The following is a 14,382-nucleotide window of genomic DNA, read 5'->3' as shown; positions in this document are numbered from 1 at the left end:
TTAGTTTTGTTGATCTACTATTTTTGTTTCTAAATCATTTATTTCTGCTCTAATCTTTATTTAATTTTCCTTCTTCTGCTGATTATAGGCTTTATTTGCTATTTCTTTTTCTAGCTCCTTTAGGTGTAGAGTTAGATTGTGTATTTGAGATTTTTCTTCTTTTTTAACTTAAATTTTATTTAATTAACATACAGTGCAATATTGGTTTCTGGAGTAGAATTCAGTGATTCATCACTTACATACAACACCCAGTGCTCATCACAAGTGCCTCCTTAATGCCCATCACCCATCTATCTCATCCCCACCCCCCACCTCCCTCCATCAACCCTCAATTTGTTCTTTGTTAAGAGTCTCTTATGGTTTATTTCCCTCTCTCCCTTACCTAACCCTTCCCATATGTTCATCTGTTTTCTTTCTTAAATTCCACATATGAATGAGATCATAAGCTATTTGTCTTCCTCTGATTTATGTCACTTAGCATAATATACTCTAGCTCCATCTGCATTTTCCCGAATGGCAAGATCTCATTCTTTTTTGATAACTGAGTAATATTCTATTATGTGTGTGTGTACACAACATTTTTAAAAAAAGATTTTATTTATTCATAAGATACACACAGAGAGAGGCAGAGACATAGGCAGAGGGAGAAACAGGCTCCCTGCAGGGAGCCTGATGCAGGATTTGATCCCAGGACCCTGGGATCATGCCCTGAGCCGAAGGCAGACACAACCACTGAGCCCCCCAGGTGCTCCCACAACATTTACTTTATCCATTCATTAGTTGATGGACATTTGGTCTCTCTCCATAGTCTGGCTTTTGTTGATAATGCTGCTATAAACATTGGGGTGTACCCCTTCATATCTGTATTTTTGGGTAAATACCTAATAGTGCAATTGCTGGGTCATAGGGTAGTTCTATTTTTAACTTTTTTGAGGAACCTCTATTTCCCAGAATTGCTGCACCATTTGGATTGCAGTCTGCATTCCCACCAACAGTGTAGGAGAGTTCCCCTTTAGTTTTTGTTTGAGAAACTCTTTGTCTCTCCTATACTGAATGAGAGCCTTGCTGGATAAAGTATTCTTGGCTGCATATTGTTCCCATTCAGCATGCTGAGTATTTCTTTCCACTTCTTTCTGGCCTGTCAAGTTTCTGTGGACAGATCTGCTGCAAACCTGATCTGTCTTCCCTTACAGGTTAAGGACTTTTCCCCCTTGTTGCTTTCAGGATTCTTTCCTTGTTTGTGTATTTTGTGAATTTGATTTTGATATGTGTTGGCAATGGCCGGCTTTTGTTGAACTTAATGGAAGTTCTCTGTGCTTCTTGGATTTTGATGTCTTTGTCCTTCCCCAGATTAGGGAAGCTTTCAGCTGTAATTTGCTCAAAGAAACTGTCTACTCATTTATCTCTCCATCTTTTGGGATTCCTATGATACAAATGTTATTATGTTTTAATAAGCCACTGAGTTCCTTAAGTCTACCTTGGTGATTCATTACCTTTCTTTTCTTTTTTTCAGCTTCATTATTTTCTATAATTTTATCTTCTATATCACTGATTTGTTTCTCTGCTTCATCCATCCTCTTTTTATGGCATCCATTTGGGTTTGCATCTCAGTTATAGCATTTTAAATTTCAGCCTGACTAGATTTTAGTTGTGTGTGTGTGTGTGTTTTTTTTTTTTTTTTTTTTATCTCTGCAGTAAGGGATTCTCTAGGGTCTTGTATGTTTTTTTCAAGCCCATTTAGTTCCTTATAAATGTTTTAAATTCTAGTTCAGACATCTTGCTTATATCTGTATTGATTAAATCCCTGGCTGTATTATCAACAATAGCTAAACAATTAAAGAGACCAAATGTCCATCAACTGATGAATGGATAAAGATGTGGTATATATATACAAAGGAATATTATTCAGCCATCAAAAAGAATGAAGTCTTGCATTTGCATGGTGTGGATGGAGTTAGAGTGTATTATGTTAAGTGAAAGAAGTCAGTCAGAGAAAGACAAATATCATATGCTTTCACTGATAGGTGGAATTTAAGAAACAATACAGATGAACATAGGGGAGGAAGGAGAAAAAAAGAGAAAGAGAAAGAAACCATAAGAAACTCTTAAAGGGACCACAGGGTGGCTCAGTGGTTGAGTGTCTCCCTTCAGCTTAGGGTGTGATTCTGGGGTCCCAGGATTGAGTCCCTCCCTGCAGGGAGCCTGCTTCTCTCTCTGCCTCTCTCTCTATGTCTCTCATGAATAAATAAAATATTTTTTAAAAAAGAAACTTAGAGAACTGAGGGTTGATGGAGGGATATGAGTGGCGGATGGGCTAATTTGGTGATAGGCATTAAGGAGGGCACTTGTCATGTTAAGCACTGGGTGTTGTATGTAAGTGATGAATCATTGAATTCTACTCCTGAAATCAGTATTTCACTGTATGTTCACTAACTAGAATTTAAATAAAAATTTGAAGAAAAAAAATCACTGGCCATTAGTTCTACTTCTAGTTCTTTCTTTTGCAGTGGACTCCTCTGTCTTATCATTTTGTGCAGTAAAAAAAGAAAAAAAAAAACAAACCACAACTAGATCCTGGGTGTGTTTTGGTCTACTTGTTAAATGAAGCTAGATCTAAAAACAAAACAAAAACTATATATAAAATGCATATATGTAAATAAAAATTTAAAATAAAAGAAGGAATTAAATAAGAAAAATAAAAAGGAAGCTAGATCTTATTTCCTTCAGAGCTTAATTAAGCTTTGCAGCATCCTATGAGTGTAGACTCGTGCTGGCCTTCAGCGGGAGGGGCCTGTTGGGCTCCTTACGGGTGGACAAGCTGGGCAGACACAGACACCACGGACCTGGACCCGAAGGGGGCCAGACGGGCCAGGGGGCGGGGCTTGGTGTCCGCAGCTCTGGCCTCCACTAGGTGGCCCCATCTTGCTCCCTGCAGACTCCGCACTGAGGGGCGGGATGAACATCGGGGCGCCCTGCTCTCTGGCCCTGGAGCTGCAAGGTCATGCACCCCACTCTTCAGTGAGCAGTCACCCCTCTTGTGTTCCCAGCTTCCATCAGATCCCTGCCTTCACGCTGCCAGTGTCTGAGCTGTTTTATCCCGGGGTCCCTGGGTTTAAGAACTCCACGAATTTCAGGGGCACCTCTGGTGTGGACTGTCGCTGTACCTCGCGGGGAGCATCTCACTGTGCCCTTGCTGTGTGGCTGGCCAGTGCCAGGAAGCATGGCACGCTGCACGGCGGTCCAGGTTATGGCAAGGTGCAGCAGAGAGCTGGCACCCAGGCCGGCCGCGGCAGACGGAGTCCTGGCTCCTATGCCCGGAAGCTGACGCACGTGGATGCCCCCCGTTCTCCTTGCAGCCCGGGGGGCCTCCACGCACCCTGGCCACTCCTGCGTCCATCGGCTCCTGCCCGGGAGCGCGTAAGCCAGGCATGACCCTGGGGTGGCGGACTGCTACACCTTCGGATCTTGCACTTCGGGGTGTGCACCACCTTGTAGTCTCCGTCAGCAGGGCTCCTTCCTCCCGCAGTACCCACAGTTGCATTGACCGCAGATCTACTCTCTGCACCTCCTACCTGTGTCTTCGCAGTCCTCAGATTGGTTTCTTGGGTGTTTAGGAAGGATTGGGAACTATCTGTCTGTACCCAAGGAACAAGTACCCCTACTCTCCCGCCATCTTAACTCCTCTCTCATGCTTGATAGAATAATCTTTAAGTGTTTTGTCAACAGATATTTGATGATCTGTACTGAATAACACTGCACTTCTAGATATTTAAAATATTATACTTTTAAATGTCCATAAAAGTTTGTTATCAGCAAACATTCTCTGAGATAAAAATAAATGATTAGGCGTGGTAAATCTAAAAATGTCCTAGAAGTTGGGATTAGACTCCAGCCGACCTTGAGCACATGTCCTGCGTGGCCCTGCTGTGGACCACTTATTTCCTCATCTGTTATATGGGTACAATGCCTCCCTCAGTGATGCACAAGAATTACTGAAGTCCTCTGAAATCATTAAACGCTGAGGAAATGCCAAATTTGTTTATAGTGAAGGAAAAAAGCTAAATATGAGAACAATTAACTAAAAATGCAAAATAAAAATAAGTGTTTGGATCTATAACCAAACAAAGATAAGAATTTAGTGAGAAATTTATAAAAAACAGAATGGAAGAAATGGTGAAATTCCGATCTTCCTGCTGCCCTGCTTAGGATAGTCAATGTAAGTTTTCATACAACAGTCACACTAAATATTTATAGAATAAAAAAGAGGTTGCTGGGGTCAGAAAGACTCCTTGTGGTTCTATTAACTCTTGCTACACTAAAATACTACATTATCCTACATGATAATTCTATGGTTCAAAGGCTAAAATTTTCCCAAAATACCCAGCTTTAAGATTAGGTCTTGATAGAGATCTGGAATACAGTAAGTATGCTTAAAATAACTTGTGAATTCAAATTAGTGAAGAACAAACATTCTATGACTATGAACTAACTTGTTAATGATGAAACTCATTAAAACAAATTAACTTTGAGAGTTAAGTGCCAAGGTAGTGAGTAAAGCTTGAGGTTCCCAGGCTATGAATTTAGGCCTGCTTTGACTCTTTTTGCTGGATTTTTCCAGCAAACCTTCAAGTGCCTGCTCTGAAGGAAGCACAATGTTGCACACATGGGGAACCGTTGTAGTGTGGCTGCTAGCTTAAAACACAATGCAAAGTTCTAGCAGTGGAAGCATCCCTGACTGCCAGGAGATTCCAAAAGATTAGGCAGACATAGTATGTACAGAAAACCTATGATGCAGGGATCCCTGGGTGGCGCAGCGGTTTGGCGCCTGCCTTTGGCCCAGGGCGTGATCCTGGAGACCCGGGATCGAATCCCACATCAGGCTCCCGGTGCATGGAGCCTGCTTCTCCCTCTGCCTGTGTCTCTGCCTCTCTCTCTCTCTCTCTCTGTGACTATCATAAATAAATAAAAATTTAAAAAAAAAAAAAAAAAAAGAAAACCTATGATGCAGATTGATTGCATATTATCTATAACATCATCAACCTTACTGTGGTCAAATTTCATGAATAAAGATTATTAATAAAACATTTTACTTAAAGATTCTTACACAAATTCTTTGGAGATATTCAAGCCTAGTCTTTTTTTTTTTTTTTTTTATGATTTCAATTCATAAATCAGCTTAAAATTCCAATTTGCTCTCATTCTTCCTGCATTGGGCTCCTCCTAGCAGAGTGTCCAGTCATTCCTCAGCTCTTTCCAGCCAGTAGAATGGGAGCATTCCTTTTGTATGAGTTTTGTACTTGAGACTATCATTCAGTAAATAAAACTGTTTAATGAGGGTGTTTAGCTTTCTCTCTCTCTCTCTCTCACACACACACTCTCTCTCTCTTTAATTAATGGAAAAGAAAATGTAAAAGTGTTTGAGGTCATGAAGGCAGAAGAAACTAGAAACATGAAGCCTAGGATCTTAGGCTCCAGCTCAGCCTAGTATGGGGGTTTGCTTATCTGATCTTCGGGCTGCAAACCTGGGGGCGGAGTTCAAATTCCTCTTTGCATATGGGGCATGGCTGCATAGAGTCCCCCTGCAGGATGGATCTCTGTTTCACTTTTTCCCATTCATCTGAAGATAGTAGCGGTGGTGGAGGTTCAAACAGGCCCAGCTTCTGTGCTAAAGTTAAAACAATATGAAATAGAAGTTGCAATATATTCAGAATGTAGCACTCACCTATTGTTTAAACATTATTCTGTAAAAAAATTTGAAAGCAAAACATACTGCACACTTCTGCCATCTATGGAAAACTTCTTCCATGGTGCATAGAAATCAATGGTAATGATATCTTTCATTCGTGTTTTATGCTCTTATTTAGGAAGAATTCCCTACCCCTATTTCATGTTCATAGTATCCTCTACAGTAGATAGGACTGCTATCCAATTTTCAGGAAGAGAATTTGAAGAATACTAGGTTTTCACACGTATTGGCCAAAGCGTCTCACTTGTCACCCAATTTATCTTTCAGCCTTCAGTGTTGTCTTCTTCCAGCCTTTTTTTTTTTTTTTTTTTGGGCCACCAGTGACCTTCACAGAATGAGTATCAATCAAGTTCTTCCCTTGCTAAAAATTCTTACGACATAATTATTGTCAGGATCGATTCCTCACCTCAGTAATATTTGAGAGCCCACCACGTGTCCCCTCTGGATCAAGAAAGGAGCGCACATTCCAGTGGGAGCTGCTGCAGCTGGAGAGCAGTGCTGGCGGGGGAGCCCTGGTGTCATGTCCCCCCCACCCAACAAATGAAGGAATGGGTAAAGCACCACCCTGTGGGCTCTCTTCAGATAGAAAGTGAAGTGTTACATCTACAAAACAAGAACAGGAAGCTGTACCAGGAATAATCAGAGTACAAAAAAGAACTCTTAAAAATAAAAAATCTTTTGTAGAAATGTGAAAGTCAACCCAAAGACTGGAAGAGGAAGGTTGAGGTAATCTCAAAGGAAGTAGAGGAGATAAAGCAGGAGACAGAAGATAAGAAGATTAAAGGACCAGTCTAGGAGGTTAGACATCTGAAAGACAGATATCCCATAGAGAAAACAAAATTGAGAGTAAAGATCTTCAAATAGACTAAATTATTTTCCAGAAGAGGACACAAGATTCTAGTTTGAGAGGCCCCAGGAAAGCCCAGAACGAAGGATTCACACCAAATCCTGCCCTATGATACTTCACAGCTGTAGGCACAAAAAGCAGATCTCAGAGTCTGTGGGAGGGAAGGAGGGAGAGGGAGAGGGAGAGGGAGAGGGAGAGGGAGAGGGAGAGGGAGAGAGAGAGAGAGAGAGAGAGAGAGAGAGAGAAGGAGAAAGAACAAGTGTCAAAAAGGACCAGGAACATAACTCTGGGAAATGAACAAGGGATAATGGAAGATGTGGGTGGGGGGTTAGGGTGACTGTGATGGGCACTGAGGGGGGCACTTGGCGGGATCAGCACTGGGTGTTATGCTATATGTTGGCAAATTGAACTCCAATAAAAAAATTAAAAAAGCAAAAGCAAAAAACGGGTCAGGAGTTACCTCCAGCAACACAGACATGAGAAGACAAGTCTTTTAAAATTCTGAGAAAGACTCCCATGTTGAAATTCTTTATTAGCTATCAATGGACTGTGAGAGAATAAAGGGATCCTTGTGTTTATAAGCTTGTACACTAGTCTTTTAGGTGCTCTTTCCCAGGAAGCTGCTGGAGGAGCAGCTTCACCCCCAATGAGGGTATAAACTGAGAAGGAGAAGCCATGCGATCAGGGAGAGAGGATCTGATGCAAGAGAACCAAAGGGAATCAGCCTGCAGGGTGATGCTGAGAAGACATCCCAGGCTGACGGCTCTGTACCAGCCCCAAAGAGCAACTGGTCCAGATGAAGCAGAGTGATGGAAGGTTCTAGAAGGAATGTCTCCACAAAGATAAAATCAAAAGATCACCCTCTGTATTTTAATGTAAGGAAAGACTATACTTTTGGGGAATGAATTTTGAGTCTTTTCCTGCCAGTTTTAAGACATATTACAAAACTTGGCAAAAGCAAAAGGTAGTGTTGCTGGTCAACAAAGAAGGGCTAGATAATGGTTTGAGGGAAGAATCTAATGTAAATTTTTATATCAATTGATTTTGCCAGTACTGTATGCAAAGTAAACTGTGACGAGGTTGAAATGTGAAAGGTAAAACACCTAAAGATAAAGAAAATGTGGGAAAATCTTTGTGATCTCAGAATGGGTAAGGATTTCTTAAATCACCCAAGCATAAACAATAAAGAGAAACTGATGGATTTAACAGTAATCAAAATGAAGATTTCATTCAATATAAAATAACAGAAAATTAAAAGACGGTGCCAGAGTGAGATCTTCTCATCAACAAGGGGTTAATATATGGAGTACATAAGGAACTCCAGAAAATCAGCAAGAAAAGACCAGAGTGCAATTTGAATAGTATGGAAAATAATGAAGAGCATATGGTTCAACACTTATTGGTGACCAATATACAGAATAGTCAAAAAAATTTTTTCATAAGAACTCCTGGAAGATAGCTCATTTATTCTCCTTTTTAACCTGACTTATTTTCCAAATTGGGAAGCCCTTCCTGATGTCTAATGTAAACCTTCCCTCCTAAAATGACTTGATCATCTCCCACAAATTATATATATATATATATATATATATATATATATATATATACACACACAAGATATTCACTACATGGCTGTATAACAACACTCCATGCCTCTGCCTGTTCTTGAGCTATTGCCATTTCCTAGAACACCACCAGCTCTGTCTGCGGGTCCTTGGGAAGTAATGAGTGTCCACTGGCCTTGCGGTACCAGCAGGTTCCCTGCAGGCTTCCAGCACCGCCTCCATCCATCACACTTGCTCGAGGGCACATCACCCCCAGACAAACCTATTTTCCATACCCAGCATCATTTAAAAATCTTTCCTATTTCTAAATTTACAGTTTAAAATAATTTGAGACTTGCAAAAGGTTGTGAAACCCAGGATAAAAAATCTTCATGTGCCTTTTACCCAGTTTCCCCAGATGTTAATATTTTACATAGCCTCAGTGATCAAAATGAGGAAATTAATGTTGATCCAACACTGCCAATTAATCTGTATTCCTTACTCGATTTCATTCTCATCTCAAGTTCTTTTTCTGGATCCAGATTACACACTGCACTCAGTGGTCATGTCCCCTTCGCCTCTCATATCTAGGACGGTTTCTCAGTCTTAATTTGTTTTTCTTGACTTGACACTTTTTGAAGAGTACTGGTCAGGAACCATGTAGAACATAGGTGGGTCTGGTGTTTCCTCTTAAATTCAGATGTGCATTTTGGCAAGATTTACACAGAGGGGATGCTGCATGGGATCGGGGGCATGTTGGTGTGTATCCCTTTGGTGATGGCATCACTTGGTCAGGGTGCTGCCAGCACAATGTCACCAAGATGAGGCTGCAGCATGTTCCTCTGTGGTGGATGGGCACACCGTGAAGCTGTGTCCACATTCTGTGTCTCAGCACCATTCCCCAGGGTCTCAGCATCCAGTGATGCCTATTCTTACTGTGCTGTTGGCCGCATGGTGGTTTTTCTATTTCTGGCCCCTGTCTATATATTTATGAGTTGTCATTCTACTGCAAGAAAGAGCTTTTTCTTTTCCATTATTGACTGATTTCTACCAGTGTGGATTAGTAAATATTGATTGTATTCTACTACTTTTATTTATTCTATATAGTACTGTCTTTTTTTCTTGCTCATAATGTCTCCATCAGCATTTTAAAACTGTAGTACAAACATTCCATCTGAAAGATTATAAATTAGAAGTTTCTGTTCCAGAAAAATTCGTATTATCTCAATTAGACTCCTCAGTTCTAATAAGCCAAAATATAAATGACAAGACTAACTTACCTAAAGTTAATGGTGGTGGTTTTGGATCAAGAACATATTCTTTTTCTGGATCTTCCACTTTAGGGTCTTGTAGAGTTGTTTTAAGTCCAGTATCTATTATTGCTTTTGTATTTCCTTTTAGAGATTTGGATCTGCTCTCTCTCTTTTGTGCCTTTGTCTTAGAATGATCTGTTGTTGAAAGATTTCGAAGTTGAAGATCATGTAAAATGTGATCTTGTAAAGCAACTGCAGTGACTGCTAAGTTACCTCGTTTAGATGAATGACCCTAAAAAGTAGTGGGGGGGAAAGCCTTATATTTAGAACATTACATAATATCATCTGGAAGAAAACAGGCTTTAATACTTAATTTGGGGGGGGCATACTAGACCAAATCTAATGGTGAAGAATGCTTGGCCCACGTTACCTAACTGCAGGAAAGCCCAGTCTCATCATTTATGTTGGTGACAGAGTAATATCTTTTCATTTAATTACTAAGGTCTTAAATATAATATGAATTAATTCATTATGACCTATAAAAGCCGTGCATGCCTGACTACATTCTGTTTCACTATAATTAGACTCTAGGCAAATCTTGCTTCTGTAATATGAACGGAATCTTGCATTTAAGTACATGCTTTTTTGATGGAAACTTACACAGAATAAAACTGCTGGCACCTATGACATGCTTGCGGTTGGTACTATGGCAGATAGTTCCTCATGGGAGCGAGGTTTGTAACTATATTCTTATATTTTCAAACATCTGAGTTAAAATATATTCATGAGTAAAACTTTTTTTTAAAGATTTTATTTATTCATGAGAGACACACAGAGAGAGGCAGAGACATGCACAGAGGGAGAAGCAGGCTCCCTGTGGGGAGCTCAGGATCACGCCCTGAGCAGAAGGCAGATGCTTGATCACTGAGCCACCCAGGTGTCCCTAAAACAGTGCTTTAAAACAGGATTCTGTACCTTATTTTTTGACATGCCGAGTCAGAAAAACTTGCTGCTTGGCGATATCAAGTTATATCATCATATCATATTCCTTTAATTCTTCCACTGTAAAAACATGATCAACAGAAAGCCAAAGTTGGTGTGGATGTAAACATCTCTTACAAAGTCTATGGGAAGATAGGTTTGAGCGTCTGGTTGATATGGGAGTGCCTATGCGAGCACAGCATTAGGCTATGCACTGTGATTCTGCTGGGATTCCAGCCAGTCATGACTGAGCCCTGGTCTCCAATCTCCAGCTGGAGGGAGCATATGAATATGAATGAGAACAGTCCACTGCCCAGTACAATACTGTACATAAGTACAACAAAATTTCAGACTGAAAAGATCAGAGAATAGTAAGTGAAATACCTCTTTTTTTTTTCTTCTAAGATTTTATTTGAATGAGCGAGAACATGCAGAGAGAGAGAGAGAGAGAGGAAGCAGCAGATGCCCCACCGAGCAAGAAGTTCCATCCCAGGACCCTGGGATCATGACTGAGCTGAAGGCAGACACTTCACCTACTGAGCCACCCAGGTGCCCCAGTAAGTGAAATGCCTCCTAAAGAGAGAACATTTAAACTGAGATTTTCAGGACAGACAAGAAGGAAGTGAACACACTACACTACCGTACAAGGGGAGCAAAGGCACTCAGGGACTGGGCAGGTGGTTATAATTTAGGAGCGAAAGGGAACAATGAATATACTGGATGCAAGGGGAGCAAGACTGCCTTCAGCCTGTCCCCATCGCAGAGCTGTGGAGTATGGGGAGCACACTTGCCCTCCCATCTGGGTCTAGTTGTTTGCTGTTCCAGGTACCTCACCTTAAACAGGTATAGTAACACACAGCTTACAAGGTTACCTTTAGGATTATGTGAGCCCCACCCCCCCTTTGTAAAGTATCTGAATTGGACCTTTCATGCAGAAGGTACTCTGTAAATGGATATTTTGCTCCAATTCCCTGTGAAACTGGTGGGAGAATCTGAATTGGTCTATTTAGTTTTTTAGGCAAGGGTGTAGTTTCTGAAGACAAGGGCCCAAAATATACAGAATGGGGAGAAACAGTAAGTGATTAAGGTAATGTAGGAATGGGCCTAATTTTAAGGCTTGAAAGGAATGAATCCAAACTATGCATCTAAGGACCAACACTTGCTACACCTCAGTTCGCAGCGTAGCAGTGAGGACCGTGGAAACAGCTGTGAGGTCTCCAGGGCTGGACAGCTGCTAAGACGTCCGGGAACCAGGTGGTGGTGCGGCCTGCACGCTCGGGCTCCCCTTCGGTGCTGGTCTCAGGACACACGACAGAGCTTCTGTGCAGTGCTTCCTCAGGTCAGGTCATCAGGCAGTGTGGACCACAGCAGCGGGTGGTTGGGGTGGTGTGGACCGCAACAGCGGGTCGTGGGTCGGTGTGGACCACAGCAGCGGGTGGTTGGGGTGGTGTGGACCGCAACAGCGGGTCGTGGGTCGGTGTGGACCACAGCAGCGGGAGAAGGCATGCAGTGCTGTGGATGCCTCCCAGAACCTTGTCGGCGCGGAGCCTACACCGCACTGATCCCTGCAGCTGCAGGTGTGGACAGGTGCCCGTGCTGGGAGCCCCCTCCGTGTCCGGGTTAGAACTGCAGGGAGGTCTGCCCGTCTCCGTCCCGCGGTCCCTGCATCTCAGGACCGGGAGCCCCTCGGGTCAGGGGAGGCCCACACCCGGAGGGCAGGAAGAGCCAGAGTGGGCGGGAGCACTCATCCTCCGTTCCGTCCACCCGACAGGCCCTGCCCGGCGGCCGCCTGCTAACGCAGAGCCGTGCGGACCCCGGACAGTGGGACACGCCGCGCGAGCGGGCACTGCGGCCCCGGCCCCGGCCCCCGGTCGCTGGGACCCCCTACCTGCGGGCTCCGCTCCCCCTCGGTGACGGGCGGCGTCGCCCTCCCCGCAGCGGTCACGAGGGCGCTGAGTGCGGGGGACCGGGACCTGGGCTGCCCCGCAGGCTCCCCGCCGCGCCTCCCGCGGGCCACGACCTCCAGCGCCGCGCCGCTCGCCGTTGCCCAGCAACCCGGCGCGCATGCTCAACGGCCCCGCCCGCGCCCCGCGCCCCGCGCCGAGCTCGAGGGCCGGCGGCGACCCAGCCGCACTGCGCATGCTCGCCGGCTCTGTCCTGCGCACACGGCCGGCCGGTCCGCGGCCCGCTCGGCTTCCGGCCCCGCCCCGCGCAGGCCGCAGTGCGCAGGCTCGCGGCGGGCGCTGCGGGGCTCGGCGGGCTTCCCGCGGCCTGGCGGGGCTCAGCCGCGTTTGCCTTAAGTCTCTACGCTGCGTCCGGTGACATGGGTGTCGGTTCTTGATACGCCGACGACCTGTGCGTTCTTGCCGTCTCCCCGTGGCTTGGGAAGCTGTCGGGGCGCCGCCGTGCGGGTGCGGTGTCTTACGGGGCGGACAGAACTCGGGGGTGACCCGGGGCCCCCGACCCGCTGCGCCAGCCCCCAGCACGGCTGCAGCCCCGGAACTCGGGGGTGACCGGGGTCCCCACCTGGCCTCCCCCCGACCCCCTGCGCCAGCCCCCAGCACGGCTGCAGCCCCGGAACTCGGGGGTGACCGGGGTCCCCACCTGGCCTCCCCCCGACCCGCTGCGCCAGCCTCCAGCACGCCTGCAGCCCCGGAACTCGGGGGAGACCGGGGTCCCCACCTGGCCTCCCCCCGACCCGCTGCGCCAGCCTCCAGCACGCCTGCAGCCCCGGAACTCGGGGGAGACCGGGGTCCCCACCTGGCCTCCCCCCGACCCGCTGCGCCAGCCCCCAGCACGCCTGCAGCCCCGGAACTCGGGGGTGACCGGGGTCCCCACCTGGCCTCCCCCCGACCCGCTGCGCCAGCCCCCAGCACGCCTGCAGCCCCGGAACTCGGGGGTGACCGGGGTCCCCACCTGGCCTCCCCCCGACCCGCTGCGCCAGCCTCCAGCACGCCTGCAGCCCCGGAACTCGGGGGTGACCGGGGGTCCCCACCTGACCTCCCCGCGACCCGCTGTGCCAGCCCCCAGCACGGCTGCAGCCCCGGAACTCGGGGGTGACCGGGGGTCCCCACCTGACCTCCCCGCGACCCGCTGCGCCAGCGCCCAGCACGGCTGCAGCCCCGGAACTCGGGGGTGACCGGGGGTCCCCACCTGGCCTCCCCCCGACCCCCTGCGCCAGCCCCCAGCACGGCTGCAGCCCCGGAACTCGGGGGTGACCGGGGGTCCCCACCTGACCTCCCCGCGACCCGCTGCGCCAGCCCCCAGCACGGCTGCAGCCCCGGAACTCGAGGGAGACCGGGGTCCCCACCTGGCCTCCCTCCGACCCGCTGGGCCAGCCTCCTGCACCTCTCAATTATCTGTCCACAGATCATTTAGACTCTTGGCCCTGGGCTGGAAACTCGCCCAGCTCACTTGATTCCCCTTTCCTCGAGGATACCATTCAGGTGCCCAGAACCATTGTGTCATATGTTGTGTCTGATCTTTTACTTGTTGGAGGTAAGAGCTTAAATCTGGTCCTTAAACCCCCATCATGACCAGAAGCAGAAATGAGTAGAAGTTCATCTTTTTTTTTTTTTTTTTTAATGACAGTGACTCAGTTGTGTTATTTAAACTCATGATTGGACTTTTATTGAAATAAAGTTCAGCTGAAAGTATGAAAAAAATACACAATGTGAATAGTATCTTGCCCCCCCCCCTTTTTTTTACTTCTCTGAAAACGGATCTAAAGAGGTTACCAAGTTGATTAGAAATTGGTCATTGATCATGAAAAGACCTAAAAGAAAATGTTTGTCATGACTTTGGAATAAATAGTATTCTGTGAAACAAGATGATCTGAAGTTCCACTTCAGATAATTGTGTTTTTTTTTTTTTTTTTTTTTTTTTTTTTAGTGGAATTAAGTTTTCTAAGCTGGCCACTCCTGTTTGGAAGTTTTTAAAATAGACTAAAGCTAACATTTTTTGATAAGCCAAATTAAATTCATAATTAAGTTAAATTTTTTTTTTTTTTTT

The 14,382-nt window shown here is 45.7% G+C and overlaps 1 protein-coding gene across 7 annotated transcripts in view; it reads right to left on the bottom strand.

The window, feature by feature from the left end:
- Positions 1-12,414, bottom strand: part of RNF32 (ring finger protein 32) — a 44,788-nt gene extending 32,374 nt beyond the window's left edge. For 5 of the 7 annotated variants that reach the window (XR_005371381.1, XR_005371380.1, XM_038559815.1 and 2 more), the window contains exons 1-4: positions 12,260-12,413; positions 10,366-10,452; positions 9,418-9,682; positions 5,523-5,665 (exon numbers count right to left, since the gene is read on the bottom strand). Coding sequence is in view for 5 of the 7 variants with exons in the window: in XM_038559815.1 (XP_038415743.1) it covers positions 5,523-5,665; positions 9,418-9,682; positions 10,366-10,380 (423 nt within the window). In the remaining 2 variants the exon portion in view is untranslated. Of the gene's footprint in view, positions 1-5,522; positions 5,666-9,417; positions 9,683-10,365; positions 10,453-11,537; positions 12,166-12,259 lie in introns of those variants that run through there. The other 2 variants (XM_038559817.1, XM_038559816.1) reach the window with 2 other exon arrangements.
- Positions 12,415-14,382: the final 1,968 nt, after the last annotated feature.

Source organism: Canis lupus, chromosome 16, assembly GCF_011100685.1.
Source record: "Canis lupus familiaris isolate Mischka breed German Shepherd chromosome 16, alternate assembly UU_Cfam_GSD_1.0, whole genome shotgun sequence".
Classification (NCBI taxonomy): Eukaryota; Metazoa; Chordata; class Mammalia; order Carnivora; family Canidae; genus Canis; species Canis lupus.
Note: the sequence above shows the minus strand (reverse complement) of the source record. Positions and strands in the feature narration are given on the sequence as shown.